The 18,411-nt window shown below is 42.4% G+C and overlaps 1 protein-coding gene across 1 annotated transcript in view; it reads right to left on the reverse strand.

Moving 5' to 3' along the window:
• SNTG2 (syntrophin gamma 2) overlaps window positions 1-12,538 on the reverse strand; it is a 587,738-nt gene extending 575,200 nt beyond the window's left edge. Inside the window, exons 1-2 of the mRNA XM_040429903.1 lie at window positions 12,530-12,538; window positions 12,290-12,427 (exon numbers count right to left, since the gene is read on the reverse strand). Of these exons, the coding sequence (XP_040285837.1) occupies window positions 12,290-12,427; window positions 12,530-12,538 (147 nt within the window). The remainder of the gene's footprint in view (window positions 1-12,289; window positions 12,428-12,529) is intronic.
• Between the last annotated feature and the right edge of the window lie 5,873 nt (window positions 12,539-18,411).

Below are 18,411 nucleotides of genomic sequence, written 5' to 3' on the forward strand. Positions count from 1 at the left end.
GCAACCCTGCCTCGTGCCATTGTGGATGGGTATCAGCTTCGACTGGGCATGTGTCATTTTCACAAAGGCCGTAGGGCAAGTATAGAGGGCTCGAATAGCGTTCAGGAAGGGCCCCCCTATACCAAAACATCTCAGCGCAGAAAACATAAAAGGCCAACTCAGGCGATCAAAGGCCTTTTCTGCATCAAGGCCTAACACCAATGCTTGTTGTTTCCTTCTATTAAGAACATCTATCAGATCTATAGTTCTCCTTGTGTTGTCACCACCTTGGCGATGCAACACAAAACCAACCTGGTCTTTATGGATCAGACTTGGAAGCAAGCTGACAAGTCTGTTCGCCAAGATCTTTGTAAATATCTTCAAGTCTGAATTAAGGAGGGCTATAGGACGATAATTCGCACAGTCCATATGATCTTTGTCTGGTTTAGGTATAAGGGTAATAAAAGACTGCAGCATCGTGTCAGGTATAGGGGAGCCCTCCAGGAAGGAACCAAAAACCCTAACCATGTGGGGAAGTAGGGTGTCTATATATGTCTTATAATAAAGGTACGGTAGACCATCCGGTCCCGGTGACTTACAGTTTGGCAGACTATTGATCACTTCGGCTATTTCTTCTGCAGTAATTTAGGTGTTAAGTGTAGCCGCTAGGTCGCTGGACAATTTAGGTAACCTACACTTTTTAAGAAAAACAGAGAGCTGGTCATGTTGTTGTACAGGATCCCTTGCCACCTGCAGAGGAAGGGAATATAAATTCTCATAATATTTCTGGAAGATGGACATAATTTTATTTGGATCATAAGTGATAGTGCCATTAGCCTGTCTCAAGGCCGTTGGAGTTTTTACTAAAGTGGAGTCCCTTAATTGTTTTGCCAAAAGTGTATGTGACTTATTCCCCCAGGCATAGTAACGCTGTCTGGAGTATAAGAGTAGTTTGTCTGTCTTTACCAGTGCCAAATCTCTCAGCTTAGCTCTCAACATAACTATACGCCTCAGAAGGTGACGGGAACTACGGGATCCCAGTTGACCCTCCAGGTCATCTAAATCTTTCCTGATAGAGCAATATTGCATATTCCTGTCTTTTTTTAATTTGGACCCAATGGCTATGCAGCTACCCCTAAATACAGCTTTATGCGCCTCCCATAGAGTGGTTACCGAGGAAACTGACTGCTGGTTTATACTAAAATATTCCGATAGGCCCTCCTGTAATTCCTGCCTAGATACTGGGTTAGAGAGTAGGCTTTCATTCAACCGCCAGTGACAGATCTTAGTTACCGGGTGTTTAGTACTTAATTTTAAAAAAATTGGCGCATGATCTGACCATGAGATAGTTCCTATATCCGCATCTACCATTAAACGCATTGTGGGAACATTACCTAAGAAGTAATCAATGCGAGAGTGCGTACTATGGGGATGGGAGTAGAACGTATATGTTTTGGATGTGGGGTAATTCACTCGCCATAGGTCAAATAACCCAAATCGTCTCACCAGGCGCCTGAAAAGACGCGACAGCTTAGCCTGTTCTCTAGAAGGGGGTTTCCCTGTCAGTGTCTGCCTGTCAAACTTTTCAGAAAAAGAGACATTAAAGTCACCCCCCACAATGAGTGCTGCTGGTAACAGATGAGATACTCTAGTGAGCACCTTGGTGATAAAGGGAATCTGCTTAGCATTCGGGGCATAAAGATTACATAACACAAAAGGAGTGCCATGTAGGGTGGCCTGTACAATTACATAACGCCCCTGAGGGTCAGAGATCTGGTCAGTCACTTGAAGCGGACAATTAGCAGATAGAAGGATCGCCACTCCAGCTTTTTTCTGCCCACTAGAGGCTGAGTAAGCCCTTTGGAATAGTACTTTAGCAAACTTAAATGACCCTGTGTTATCGAGGTGCGTCTCCTGGAGGAAGACTACATCCGCCCTCTGGGCACGACATTCCGTCAAGGCCAGTCTCCTTTTAACATTGGAGTTCAGGCCCTTGACGTTCAAGGACATATACTTGATCATGGCCTAAAAATTGGCTGCGCCATATACTTGCTATTTTGGCAATAAGCATCATTCCCCCAGGAGATCGCATCCCGAATTTTCCAGTAGAAAATCTGAAAAAAAATCATCATCAATATCATCAGATACAATAAACAGGTAACATGATATGCGACACAAGAGGGTACAAGGGAACACAAAGGACGAATACATAAAGACAAAAATGAACAGGAAATATCCAAACATTGGACTGTGATGTCCAGATGGGGGCAATCAGAAAAAGCTTAGGACATATAATATAGCCCAATCTCTTCTCCCCAACACTATAGAGAGCCGAGGAAAGGAAGAGGGCAAGTAGGATCAATCCCCCCTGTGGTGACATGGTAGAGCACACCCGACATAGATAACCAAACATTGTTTGAACAATATGCATAATAGCTGAGCTCCTTAAAAGCCCTATAATACATTTTTCCTAGAACAATTAGGCACTAAAAACATATGAGGAACATCTGCCGCCCATCATAGCGGCTTAAACTGTAAGAAGCGAGCATCAATATATAGCTCCAGACCCAGCAGATCAGGTCATTTCATCTCTCATATTTAGTCCCCTGGGATCTTCTCTCGGTTGGGACCTGCGGTTCTTGCTTTTCACCTGGCTCCAGATTGGGGAAGGTGCCAGCATCGGGTCGGGGACCTCCCAATCATCAATAGGAGGTTCCGAGACCCCCAAGGTTGCACAAAAGGCGGGTAAGTCCTCGTGAGCACGCATAGATACGGCCTTCCCATTTTTATTAGCGATAAGTGCGAATGGGTATCCCCAGCAGTAGGGAATTTTCTTCTGCCTCATGGACAGTAGTAGAGGCTGGAGATGGCGCCTTTTTTGCAGGGTAAGCCACGATAAGTCTTGATATAGTTGCACTTGCACCCCCTTGAAGTCAATAACCCGTAATGCCCGGGCCTTAGCCATTATGGCTTCTTTCACCTGGAAATCTGTGATACGGCAAATGACATCCCGGGGCTGTGCTGTCATATTTTTGGGTCGCAGGGCCCTATGAGCACGGTCCATCTTGATGACATGGGTGGACGGAGCCTCTAAAATAGAGTTAAATAGCCCATTTAAAACCTCATGTAGGTTCTCCTCAGAGTCCGATTCAGGCAGACCCCGCACCCTAATATTATGTCTGCGACCTCTATTATCCAGTGTCTAGTGTTATCTCAGACCACTTGGGTGCACTTCACAACAGTAGATTGGAGGTGAGCAATGTATTTGCGCGTAGTGTCGTGCTCAATTTCCAGAAAATCCACCCTGGCTGTAACTTGTTGAAAATCCTGGCATAGGGATGATATTTCAGCTTTAAACGTGTCCCTAACCTCTGCTATTAAATTTCTAAAGTCCTCTTTAGTAGGGAGATGTTGCAGTGACTGCCTTAGGGAGTCAGAGGCCTGTGACAATTGCAGAGCGCCATCTTCCACCTCATCAATGATATCAGACTGTGAGTCCCAGGGCATATCTTCTCCCCCACTTTTCTCCTTACCCTGATTGTGGTCAGGGTCCTCAGAGCTGTCTGCCCAGTCCCTCCTGCGCTGTGTTGGAGTGGCCGAGGGGTTAATGCGCTTCGGTGCCATTTTAGGCGGCATAGTAGTGCTATAATCAGCCTCCTGTAGCTGTCTCACCGCCCCCGATGTCTCCCTCTGCTCCCTCGGCTTATATGTGAACTCCTCTGCTAGCGGAGACAGAGGAGAGCCACTCACTTGTACGGAGGCGCTGCTGGAAGCACGCTGTGGCAGGAGAGGTTCACTTCCTCCTTCTGCTGTGATGGCTCCCGTTTCGCGCCTCAAGCCTCCCAGAGCAGCAGGAACAGCAGCGCGGTGATCCAGGAAGATAGCGATGTCCTGGGTCTTCAGATGGGGTGCCGGGCTTCCTCTAGCTCTTCTGGTAGGTAGCGATTTCCCCATGGGACCCGGACACCGTGCTTATATGGCTCGTATGTGGCGTCTGGGCAGCGGAGCTCCTCACTTACACAGCCATCTTCCCGGACGGCCAAGCCACGCCCATCACCCTCCTTTTAACATGTCAAGTCTGCCATTTTAACCCAATCAGCCTGACATAATGATCTCCAGTCTTGTGCTCGTCAACATTCTCACCTGAGTTAACAAGACGATTACTGAAATGATCTCAGCAGGTCCTTTAATGACAGCAATGAAATGCAGTGGAAAGTTTTTTTGGGGATTAAGTTAATTTTCATGGCAAAGAAGGACTATGCAATTCATCTGATCACTCTTTATAACATTCTGGAGTATATGCAAATTGCTATTATAAAAACTTAAGCAGCAACTTTCCAATTTCCAATATTTATCTAATTCTCAAAACTTTTGGCCACGACTGTACTCTTTTTTTTAAATCACTTATGGTTTTGGCTTCCAAAACTGCATCAGGAAACCTGACCACGTGGTCGTACCCTAAGGCCTCTTTAACATGGGCGTCCTTGATTTGCTCCGGATGCGTCGGCGTGCATTGCGGGAAAACCGCGAGAGTAGGCACGCAATTGCATTCAGTTTTGATTGCGATTGCGTTCCGATGTTCAGTTTTTTCCGCGCGAGTGCAATGCGTTTTGCACGCACGTGAAAAAAAACTGAATGTGGTACCCAGACCCGAACCCGGACTTCTTCACTGAAATTCGGGTTTGGGTTAGGTGTTCTATTCATTTTATTATTTTCCCTTATAACATGGTCATAAGGGAAAATAATAGCATTCTTAATACAGAATGCTTACTAAACTGTGGATTGAGGGATTAAAAAATAAAATTAACTCACCTCATCCAATTGATCGTGCAGCTGGCATCGTCGTTTTGTTTCTTATTTCAGGACCTTCAAAAGGACCTTTGATAATCCTTCTATCTTCATTCAGCAGGACCTGCGCTGATGTCACCACGCTCACCATGTGGTGAGCGCAACTACGTCATCAAAGGTCCTTTTGCAGGTCCTGAAAGATGAAGAAAGAAGACGATGCCGGCTGCACGAACAACAGGATGAGGTGAGTTAATTTTTTTTATTTTTTAGCCCCTCAATACACATTTTAGTAAGCATTCTGTATTAAGAATGCTATTATTTTCCTTTATAACCATGTGGAGCATAGAAGCCTGTCAAAAATATGATTTATAGCCCCCACATGGACTATAGGAACCTATAGACTATTAGATGACTTATTGACTTCAATGGAAAAGTTTTATAGGCATACAGTCAGGTCCATAAATATTGGGACATCGACACAATTATAACATTTTTGGCTCTATGCACAACCACAATGGATTTGAAATGAAACGAACAAGATGTTTTTTAACTGCAGACTGTCAGCTTTAATTTGAGGGTATTTACATCCAAATCAGGTGAACGGTGTAGGATTTACAACAGTTTGCATATGTGCCTCCCACTTATTAAGGAACCAAAAGTAATGGGACAATTGGCTTCTCAGCTGTTCCATGGCCAGGTGTGTGTTATTCCCTCATTATCCCAATTACAATGAGCAGATAAAAGGTCCAGAGCTCATTTCAAGTGCGCTATTTGCATTTGGAATCTGTTGCTGTCAACTCTCAAGATGAGATCCAAAGAGCTGTCACTATCAGTGAAGCAAGCCATCATTAGGCTGATAAAAAGCAAAACAAACCCATCAGAGAGATAGCAAAAATATTAGGTGTGGCCAAAACAACTGTTTGGAACATTCTTAAAAAGAAGGAACACACCCGTTAGCTCAGCAACACCAAAAGACCCGGAAGACCACGGAAAACAACTGTGGTGGATGACCGAAGAATTCTTTCCCTGGTGAAGAAAACACCCTTCACAACAGTTGGCCAGATCAAGAACACTCTCCAGGAGGTATTTGTACGTGTGTCAAAGTCAACAATCAAGAGAAGACTTCACCAGAGTGAATACAGAGGGTTCACCACAAGATGTAAACCATTGATAAGCCTCAAAAACAGGAAGGCCAGATTAGAGTTTGCCAAACGACATCTAAAAAAAGCCTTCACAGTTCTGGAACAACATCCTATGGACAGATGAGACCAAGGTCAACTTGTACCAGAGTGATGGGAAGAGAAGAGAATGGAGAAGGATAGGAACTGCTCATGATCCTAAGCATACCACCTCATCAGTGAAGCATGGTGGTGGTAGTGTCATTGCGTGGGCATGTATGGCTGCCAATGGAACTGGTTCTCTTGTATTTATTGATGATGTGACTGCTGACAAAGCAGGATAAATTTTGAAGTGTTTCGGGCAATATTATCTGCTCATAATTAGCCAAATGCTTCAGAACTCATTGGACGGCGCTCACCACGTGGTGAGCGCAACTACGTCATCAAAGGTCCTTTTGCAGGTCCTGAAAGATGAAGAAAGAAGACGATGCCGGCTGCACGAACAACAGGATGAGGTGAGTTAATTTTTTTTATTTTTTAGCCCCTCAATACACATTTTAGTAAGCATTCTGTATTAAGAATGCTATTATTTTCCTTTATAACCATGTGGAGCATAGAAGCCTGTCAAAAATATGATTTATAGCCCCCACATGGACTATAGGAACCTATAGACTATTAGATGACTTATTGACTTCAATGGAAAAGTTTTATAGGCATACAGTCAGGTCCATAAATATTGGGACATCGACACAATTATAACATTTTTGGCTCTATGCACAACCACAATGGATTTGAAATGAAACGAACAAGATGTTTTTTAACTGCAGACTGTCAGCTTTAATTTGAGGGTATTTACATCCAAATCAGGTGAACGGTGTAGGATTTACAACAGTTTGCATATGTGCCTCCCACTTATTAAGGAACCAAAAGTAATGGGACAATTGGCTTCTCAGCTGTTCCATGGCCAGGTGTGTGTTATTCCCTCATTATCCCAATTACAATGAGCAGATAAAAGGTCCAGAGCTCATTTCAAGTGCGCTATTTGCATTTGGAATCTGTTGCTGTCAACTCTCAAGATGAGATCCAAAGAGCTGTCACTATCAGTGAAGCAAGCCATCATTAGGCTGATAAAAAGCAAAACAAACCCATCAGAGAGATAGCAAAAATATTAGGTGTGGCCAAAACAACTGTTTGGAACATTCTTAAAAAGAAGGAACACACCCGTTAGCTCAGCAACACCAAAAGACCCGGAAGACCACGGAAAACAACTGTGGTGGATGACCGAAGAATTCTTTCCCTGGTGAAGAAAACACCCTTCACAACAGTTGGCCAGATCAAGAACACTCTCCAGGAGGTATTTGTACGTGTGTCAAAGTCAACAATCAAGAGAAGACTTCACCAGAGTGAATACAGAGGGTTCACCACAAGATGTAAACCATTGATAAGCCTCAAAAACAGGAAGGCCAGATTAGAGTTTGCCAAACGACATCTAAAAAAAGCCTTCACAGTTCTGGAACAACATCCTATGGACAGATGAGACCAAGGTCAACTTGTACCAGAGTGATGGGAAGAGAAGAGAATGGAGAAGGATAGGAACTGCTCATGATCCTAAGCATACCACCTCATCAGTGAAGCATGGTGGTGGTAGTGTCATTGCGTGGGCATGTATGGCTGCCAATGGAACTGGTTCTCTTGTATTTATTGATGATGTGACTGCTGACAAAGCAGGATAAATTTTGAAGTGTTTCGGGCAATATTATCTGCTCATAATTAGCCAAATGCTTCAGAACTCATTGGACGGCGCTCACCACGTGGTGAGCGCAACTACGTCATCAAAGGTCCTTTTGCAGGTCCTGAAAGATGAAGAAAGAAGACGATGCCGGCTGCACGAACAACAGGATGAGGTGAGTTAATTTTTTTTATTTTTTAGCCCCTCAATACACATTTTAGTAAGCATTCTGTATTAAGAATGCTATTATTTTCCTTTATAACCATGTGGAGCATAGAAGCCTGTCAAAAATATGATTTATAGCCCCCACATGGACTATAGGAACCTATAGACTATTAGATGACTTATTGACTTCAATGGAAAAGTTTTATAGGCATACAGTCAGGTCCATAAATATTGGGACATCGACACAATTATAACATTTTTGGCTCTATGCACAACCACAATGGATTTGAAATGAAACGAACAAGATGTTTTTTAACTGCAGACTGTCAGCTTTAATTTGAGGGTATTTACATCCAAATCAGGTGAACGGTGTAGGATTTACAACAGTTTGCATATGTGCCTCCCACTTATTAAGGAACCAAAAGTAATGGGACAATTGGCTTCTCAGCTGTTCCATGGCCAGGTGTGTGTTATTCCCTCATTATCCCAATTACAATGAGCAGATAAAAGGTCCAGAGCTCATTTCAAGTGCGCTATTTGCATTTGGAATCTGTTGCTGTCAACTCTCAAGATGAGATCCAAAGAGCTGTCACTATCAGTGAAGCAAGCCATCATTAGGCTGATAAAAAGCAAAACAAACCCATCAGAGAGATAGCAAAAATATTAGGTGTGGCCAAAACAACTGTTTGGAACATTCTTAAAAAGAAGGAACACACCCGTTAGCTCAGCAACACCAAAAGACCCGGAAGACCACGGAAAACAACTGTGGTGGATGACCGAAGAATTCTTTCCCTGGTGAAGAAAACACCCTTCACAACAGTTGGCCAGATCAAGAACACTCTCCAGGAGGTATTTGTACGTGTGTCAAAGTCAACAATCAAGAGAAGACTTCACCAGAGTGAATACAGAGGGTTCACCACAAGATGTAAACCATTGATAAGCCTCAAAAACAGGAAGGCCAGATTAGAGTTTGCCAAACGACATCTAAAAAAAGCCTTCACAGTTCTGGAACAACATCCTATGGACAGATGAGACCAAGGTCAACTTGTACCAGAGTGATGGGAAGAGAAGAGAATGGAGAAGGATAGGAACTGCTCATGATCCTAAGCATACCACCTCATCAGTGAAGCATGGTGGTGGTAGTGTCATTGCGTGGGCATGTATGGCTGCCAATGGAACTGGTTCTCTTGTATTTATTGATGATGTGACTGCTGACAAAGCAGGATAAATTTTGAAGTGTTTCGGGCAATATTATCTGCTCATAATTAGCCAAATGCTTCAGAACTCATTGGACGGCGCTCACCACGTGGTGAGCGCAACTACGTCATCAAAGGTCCTTTTGCAGGTCCTGAAAGATGAAGAAAGAAGACGATGCCGGCTGCACGAACAACAGGATGAGGTGAGTTAATTTTTTTTATTTTTTAGCCCCTCAATACACATTTTAGTAAGCATTCTGTATTAAGAATGCTATTATTTTCCTTTATAACCATGTGGAGCATAGAAGCCTGTCAAAAATATGATTTATAGCCCCCACATGGACTATAGGAACCTATAGACTATTAGATGACTTATTGACTTCAATGGAAAAGTTTTATAGGCATACAGTCAGGTCCATAAATATTGGGACATCGACACAATTATAACATTTTTGGCTCTATGCACAACCACAATGGATTTGAAATGAAACGAACAAGATGTTTTTTAACTGCAGACTGTCAGCTTTAATTTGAGGGTATTTACATCCAAATCAGGTGAACGGTGTAGGATTTACAACAGTTTGCATATGTGCCTCCCACTTATTAAGGAACCAAAAGTAATGGGACAATTGGCTTCTCAGCTGTTCCATGGCCAGGTGTGTGTTATTCCCTCATTATCCCAATTACAATGAGCAGATAAAAGGTCCAGAGCTCATTTCAAGTGCGCTATTTGCATTTGGAATCTGTTGCTGTCAACTCTCAAGATGAGATCCAAAGAGCTGTCACTATCAGTGAAGCAAGCCATCATTAGGCTGAAAAAGCAAAACAAACCCATCAGAGAGATAGCAAAAATATTAGGTGTGGCCAAAACAACTGTTTGGAACATTCTTAAAAAGAAGGAACATTCCCGTTAGCTCAGCAACACCAAAAGACCCGGAAGACCACGGAAAACAACTGTGGTGGATGACCGAAGAATTCTTTCCCTGGTGAAGAAAACACCCTTCACAACAGTTGGCCAGATCAAGAACACTCTCCAGGAGGTATTTGTACGTGTGTCAAAGTCAACAATCAAGAGAAGACTTCACCAGAGTGAATACAGAGGGTTCACCACAAGATGTAAACCATTGATAAGCCTCAAAAACAGGAAGGCCAGATTAGAGTTTGCCAAACGACATCTAAAAAAAGCCTTCACAGTTCTGGAACAACATCCTATGGACAGATGAGACCAAGGTCAACTTGTACCAGAGTGATGGGAAGAGAAGAGAATGGAGAAGGATAGGAACTGCTCATGATCCTAAGCATACCACCTCATCAGTGAAGCATGGTGGTGGTAGTGTCATTGCGTGGGCATGTATGGCTGCCAATGGAACTGGTTCTCTTGTATTTATTGATGATGTGACTGCTGACAAAGCAGGATAAATTTTGAAGTGTTTCGGGCAATATTATCTGCTCATAATTAGCCAAATGCTTCAGAACTCATTGGACGGCGCTTCACAGTGCAGATGGAAAATGACCCAAAGCATACTGTAAAAGCAACCAAAGAGTTTTTTAAGGGAAAGAAGTGGAATGTTATGCAATGGCCAAGTCAATCACCTGACCTGAATCCGATTGAGCATGCATTTCACTTCCTGAAGACAAAACTGAAGGGAAAATGCCCCAAGAACAAGCAGTAACTGAAGACAGTTGCAGTAGAGGCCTGGCAGAGCATCACCAGGGATGAAACCCAGTGTCTGGTGATATCTATTTGTTCCAGACCTCAGGCTGTAATTGACTGCAAAGGATTTGCAAACAAGTATTAAAAAGTGAAAGTTTGATTTACGATTATTATTCTATCCCATTTCTCTTGGTTCCTTAACAAGTGGGAGGCACATATGCAAACTGTTGTAATTCCTTCACCATTCACCTGATTTGGATGTAAATAACCTCAAATTAAAGCTGAATGGCCAAAGTTAAACCTGAAAATTTTTAGGATTTTTTTAAAATATACTAAAGATAGTGACATAGAAAATGCAACAAATGACACAATTACTTAACCCATTCCCACTCTTTGACATACTAGGATGTCAAAGATTGCTGGTACTTAATGCTCTGTGCCATAATAGTATGTCATGGCGATGGTGCGATTTGAGGAGCAGGCTCCAATCCTGGCGGTTTAATCCCCAAGATGCTGTGGTCAATAGCGACTGCAGCATCTGAGCATTTAGACAGAGGGAGGGAGCTCATTCTGTCCTTAAGTTGACATACTATGAACATAATCATATGATGCACTGATACATTCTGCATCTGGCTGTGACTATGGGCTGAGTATTAGGAGTATTAGGCCTCTTTAACACGAGCGAGTTTTCCGTCCGGGTGCGATGCGTGAAGCAAACACATAGCATCCTGGCTGAATCCTGGCCCATTAATTTTAATGGATGGGTTTACATGAGCAACATTTCTGCGTTTAGGAAAAATCACAGTATGTTCTATATTCTGTTTCCATAGAAGTGAATGGGGCTTGCGTGAAAAACAGAAGGCATCTGGATACAATCTGGATGCAATGCATTTTTTTACTGATGGTTGCTAGGAGATGTAGATTGTTATTCCTCTTTTTTTTTTTTTTTTTTCGCTGACATGAAAAATGCATTAAAAACTGATTGCACCCGTGCAGGAAAAACTGAAACACTGAACGTTTTGAGTGAAAAACCATCAGTTTTTTCCTGAACAGATCTTGTGTGAAAGAAGCCTTACAGTGCATAGAAAAAGTGTTCAAGAGATGGCAGGTTCAAGACATACAAAAGTGTAAAATAAAAAGTTCTATAAAGTCTTTTAAAATATAAAACAAAAAAATAATATATATGTAAAACAACCCAATCTATTAAAATAACCCATTATTTAGTCTACATGGTGAATGCTAAAAAGAAAAACTCTGATGCCAGAATTGTGTTTTTTTGGTCTCCCAAAAAAATGCATAAAAAACTATTAAATTCAATAAAACTGGGGCCCCTGAAGTGACGGAGAGCACACTGCGCATGCATGACCTGCTCTCTATTCCTTGCTATGGGACTTCCAAAAACAGCCAAATGACAAATTACCCTCTAAAGGTAGGAAGGTTGTAATAATATGGTGAAACAGTTCTAGAAACCCACACACCCTGTGCTGGTCTAAAGAGTTTACCATCATGAAGGCTTCACATAATGAGTTTCCTGTGCCTAATCCTAAAAAATTATGATACACTGAAGTCATTTCCTTACATGAAACAATATGAAATATTAGTGAAATGCATTGGAGATCCATCTTAGATGTGGGTGCAGATTACCAGGTAGAGCACTTACATTTGAGCTTTGCTTCTGGCCAATAATGCAGATAACGTCTTGCTTTTGGATTGTCAGTGCTTCCTTCGTAAGTCTGAGTCGTGCATCACTGGCGTTTTCTGAACCTTCATTATATAGTTGTGCATAACCAGTTTTAGTCTGTAGACAAGCAAAAAAAGTAAAAAGAGGTAAGACAAGTAATAAAAGACGTGAAAAATAATGATTTCTTGTTTCACAACCAAACAAATGCAATTTGTAGACCTTGGTCATATCTATCCTAAATAGTAATACACTTGGCGGGTCGTTTTAGATGCCGATCTTAATAACCCTGTGCCATGGCAGTGGATCAGTCGAAGCTATGAAAAGGCGCCAGCCTCTACATAACTTTGGCGTATCCAACGCCGGTCTAAATCTACAATGTAAAAGAGGGAACAGATGTTAAGGTGGTCGTCTGTTTACCCCAAAAGGTTAAAAGAAGCGCCACTACCTAAGTAAATAGAAAAGGGTATCCAAAAGAATAACATAATAAAAGGTCACGCAGAGACCTAAGTGTCTAAGTTCAGAGAAATGCAATAAGAGTAGATCTGGGTATAATGCACAAAATGAACAGATCACCAGTATATAAAATAAGCTATATAAAGCATGAGTAGAAGATAACATATGGTGAGAAGATTTGTGTAAATATTGATCCAATGAGGACCGATCGCTTAGCAGTAGGGATCGGTCATATAAATAAAACCCTAGATAAAAGGATTATTGTATATTCCATATGGTATATGAGTACACAGGTGAGAATAATTTGAAAGTAATTAAAAAGTACCAAACAATGAAAATAATAAAACAAAGTGTTCACTCACTTCGCTGGGGGGTAGTCTGCAGGATAAATTCAAGACACCTACAAGACTCCCCCCCCCCCCCCCCCCCCCCCGGCCAGGATGGCATATCAGATGGTAGTGAATAGAGATGGCCTTGCGGTTTGCCCGGCGGTCGTTTCGCAGCGATCTTTATGCATTTGCGATTCGCTGAACATGCCAACATATGGCGATGTTCGCATGTGCCACATTCTTTTGCATTGCGCCGAACTGTGACCATAGACACATCCATCAGGTGGGACTGGACAGCCAATTGAGACGTTTCAGCACATGGACACACCCCCACAGTATAACAGAACCCGATTTGGCAGCCATTTTACATTCAGTCTTTTGCCAGTGTAGGGAGAGGTTGCTTTGTGGAGCAGAGACAGACTGTTAGGGACACAAAACGCTAGCTAATAGGGCCACAAAAGTCCTTTTAAGGACTGGTATAGGTGTGCTATCGATAGGTGTGACATACTAAGGGGTGTGATATACTTATAATATACTTTGTAACATAGAAAGCATATTATAGTGCATATGCATTGAGCAGGAGTTGTGTACGGTTCTCCTGAGATACCGCAGCTAGATAGAGGGACAAACGCTATTGGAATAACTAATTGCAACTGGTGTGATATACCTGGTGACCCAAAAAAAAACTGATTGAGGGGTGTGATATACCTATCATATACTTTCTAATATAGAAAATATATAGTGCATTTGTATTGTGCAGCAGTTGTGTGCAGTTCTGCTGAGATACCGCAGGTATATAGAGGGACAAGCGCTATTGGAACAACTATTTGCAGTGGGTGTGATATATCTGTTGCCCCCCAAAAAATGATTGAGGGGTGCAATATACCTGCTTCCACAAAATATTAATTGAAACCTACTATATACCTACTTTCACAAAATACAGATTGAAGGGTGCGATATATGTTTCCACAAAATATTAATTAAGGGGTTCTATATACCTGTTTCCACAAAATACTGATTGAGGGGTGCGATATACCTGCTTCCACAAAATAATGTTTAAGAGGTTTTATATACCTGCTTCCACAAGATACAGATTGAGGGGTACGATATACCTGCTTCCACCAAATATTGATTAAGTGGTTCTATATACCTGCTTCCACAATATACTGATTAAGGGGATTGATATACCTGCTTCCACCAAATATTGATTGAGGCCTGAAATACACCTGCTTCCACAAAATACAGATTAAGGGTATTGATATACAGTGCCTTGCAAAAGTATTCACCTCCCTTGACTTTTTTTCGTATTTCGGTGCCTTACAACCTGGAATTAACATGGATTGTTTGAGGATTTGCATTATTTAATTTACAGAACATGCCCACAGCTTTGAAGATGTATTTTTATTTTTATTTTTATTGTGAAGCAGACAACAAATAGGACAAAATAACAGGAAAAAGTCAATGTGCATAACTATTCACCCCCCTAAAGGCAATACTTTGTAGAGCCACCTTTTGCGGCCATCACAGCTCCAAGTCGCTTTGGATAAGTCTCTTTGAGCTTGACACATCTGAGATTTTTGCCCATTCCTCTTTGCAAAACTGGTCCAGCTCCTTCAGGTTGGATGGATTGTGCTTCTGAACAGCAATCTTTAAGTCTGACCACAGATTTTCCATTGGATTGAGATTTGGGCTTTGACTAGGCCATTCCAACACATTTACATGTTTCCCCTTAAACCACTCAAGTGTTGCTTTAGCAGTGTGTTTTGGATCATTGTCCTGCTGGAAGGTGAACCTCCATTCTAGCCTCAGATCACACACTGAGTGTTACAGGTTTTGCTCAAGAATATCCCTGTATTTAGCACCATTCATCTTTTCCTCAACTCTGACTAGTTTCCCAGTCCCAGCTGCGGATTAATCCCCTCCTTGCCCGGTCCGTGAGTTTTGGTGGGCGACCGTCTCTTGGCAGGTTTGCTGTTGTGCCATGTTCTTTCCATTTGGTCATGATAGATTTGATGGTGCTCTTGGGGATCATCAAAGATTTGGATATTTTTTTTATAGCCTAACCCAGACTTGTATTTCTCAACAACATTGTCCCTTACTTGTTTGCAGAGCTCCTTGGTCTTCATGGCAGTGTTTGGTTAGTGATGCCTCTTACTTAGGTGTTGCAGCATTTGGGGCATTTCAAAAAAGGTGTGTATATGTAATGACCATTTATGTGACACTTAGATTGCACACAGGTGGACATTATTTCACTAATTATGTAACTTCTGAAGGTTATTGGTTGCACCAGAGCTTTTTATGGGCTTACTAACAAAGGGGGTAAATACATACGCACATGCCAATTTTCTGTTTTCTATTTCTAAACAATAGTTTTATTTATATATTTTTTCTCATTTCATTTCACCAACTTAGACTATTGTGTTCTGATCCATCACCTAAAAATTCAGATTTACAAAATATTAAACTTAAGGCTGTAATATAACAAAATACAAAAAAGTCAAGGGGGTAAATACTTTTGCAAGGCACTGTACCTGCTTCCACCAAATATTGATTGAGGCCTGCGATATACCTGCTTACGCAAAATACTGATTAAGGGGTTTAATATTCCTGCTTCCACAAAATACAGATTGAGGGGTGCGATATACCTGCTTCCACAAAATATTGATTAAGGGGTTCTATATACCTGCTTCAACAAAATACTGATTGAGGGATGCGATATACTTGCTTCCACAAAACACTGATTTAGGGGTGCGATATACCGGCTTCCACCAAATATTGTTTGAGGCCTGCGATACACCTGCTTCCACAAAACACTGATTAAGGGGTTTGATATTCCTTCTTCCACAAAATGCTGATTCAGGGGTGCGATATACCTGCTTCCACCAAATATTGATTTAAGGGGTTCTATAAACCTGTTTCTACAAAATATTGATTGAGGGGTGTGATACACCTAGCTACACAAAATACTGATTAAGGGGTTTGATATATATGCTTCCACCAAATATTGATTGAGGCCTGCGACACACCTGCTTCCACAAAATACTAATTAAGGGGATTGATATACCTGCTTCCACGAAATATTGATTAAGGCCTGCGATACACCTGCTTCCACAAAATACTGATTGAGGGGTGCAATATACCTGCTTCCACCAAATATTGATTAGGGGGTGCGATATACATGCTAGCCTTCCACCAAATATTAAGGGGTTCTTTATACCTGCTTCCGCAAAATACAGATTGAGGGGTGCAATATATCTGCTTCCACCAATTACTGATTGAGGCCTGTAATACACATGCTTTCAAAAAATACTGATTGAGGGGTGTGATCTACCTGCTTCATCAAAATACTGATTAAGGGGTTCTATATACCTGCTTCCACAAAATACTGATTGAGGGGTGCGATATTCCTGCTTCCACCAAATATTGATTGAGGCCTGCGATACACCTGCTTTCACAAAATACTGATTGAGGGGTGCAATCTACCTGCTTCCACCAAATATTGATTAGGGGTTCTATATACCTGCTTCCACAAAATACTGATTGAGGGGAGCGATATACCTGCTTCCACCAAATATTAAGTGGTTCTATAGACCTGCGGACACAAAATACTGATTGAGGGGTGCGATATATCTGCTTCCACCAAATATTGATTGAGGCCTATGATACACCTGCTTTCACAAAATGCTGATTGAGGGGTGCGATATACCTGCTTCCACCAAATATTGATTAAGGGCTTCTATAAACCTGTTTCTACAAAATATTGATTGAGGGGTGTGATATACCTAGTTACACAAAATACTGATTAAGGGGATTGATATATATGCTTCCACCAAATATTGATTGAGGCCTGCGACACACCTGCTTCCACAAAATACTGATTAATGGGATTGATATACCTGCTTCCACGAAATATTGATTAAGGCCTGCGATACACCTGCTTCCACAAAATACTGATTAAGGGGTTTGATATACCTTCTTCCACCAAATACTGATCGAGGCCTGCGATATGTCTGCTTCCACAAATACTGCTTCTTTAGGGACTTTGGCACAGGGTCATTTTGAAAATGAAAGGCAGAGGAAGGCCGTTCCGCAGGGGTGGTAGGGGTCGGGCAGATGCACCAGGCCGGAGAATAAGTGGGAAGTTGGAGAAGATGTGTGCGATTATGTCAATGGATGCACCAGAGTTGGTTGAGTGGCTCAGCCTTCCGCTTCTGCACCCTCCTCATCCTTTGTATCTGCACCCTCCTCACTCTCTGCTGTGTGCACCCCCAAAGAAACCACCACCACCACCATAGCCACTCAACTCGATTCAAAAGCAAAAAGAGCAGGCTTTGAGGGGGACTTTAAACTTTTCGGGGATCCCTGGTGTTGTCTGTGGCTGGGGAGAGGAGACTGAGGACGACATTCTTCTGGGCAATGAGCAGGAGCCAGGCCGCTCCACCGCTTCCAATTTAGTGCAAATGGTGGCCTTCATGCTCCAGTGTTTGAAGAGGGACCCCCATATAAAAAGCATAAATGGCAAGGAACAGTACTGGGAGGCAACATACTTAGACCCCTGTTACAAAAACAAAATGGCGGATATGTTACCAGCATCACAGAGGGCTGGCAGAATGCAGCATTTCAAGGCCTTTCTTCGAGAGATGCTGCATTCTGCTGATGCAGGTGCTGGCAGAGGAATTTCCACCCACAGCAAAACAGGTGCGGGTACCAATCCTACCGCGCCTGCAAGAAGAGGGCGGTTTGAAGATGTGTTGGTCACTTTGGATATGAGATCATTCTTGCAGTCAACCCATCGACAGCCGCCCTCTGGATCCAGGCTCAAGGAATGCCTAGATCGACAGGTGTCCGACTACATCGGTTTAACGGACTATGTGGACGCTCTGAGAAGCGAGGAACCCCTGGACTACTGGGTGTGCAGGCTTGACCTGTGGCAAAAGCTGGCACTATTTTTTATTGAACTCTTGGCTTGCCCCTCATCGAGTGTCCTGTCCAAAAAGCTGTTCAGTGCAGCAGGGGGGATCGTGACGGATAAGCGCTCTCGCCTAGCTCACGACAGTGTGGACTACCTCACATTTATAAAAATGAATGAGGCATGGATCTCAGAGGAATTCAACACCTGTGACGACCACGTGTAATTGAATTTCCTCATGCCAGCCCACATATATCCGCCACAACCCAGAACAAAGAATGGTCCTTGTCTTATGTACAGTATATACGGCAGCATAAAAAGCCTTTTCTGTCAGGTAAATGCAGAATTTTTGGGACCTCTACTCCATTGGCCTACAGTAAAAGTTTTATCCAGTGACCGCATAATGTACC

Source organism: Bufo bufo, chromosome 4 (assembly GCF_905171765.1).
Source record: "Bufo bufo chromosome 4, aBufBuf1.1, whole genome shotgun sequence".
In the NCBI taxonomy this organism is placed as follows: domain Eukaryota; kingdom Metazoa; phylum Chordata; class Amphibia; order Anura; family Bufonidae; genus Bufo; species Bufo bufo.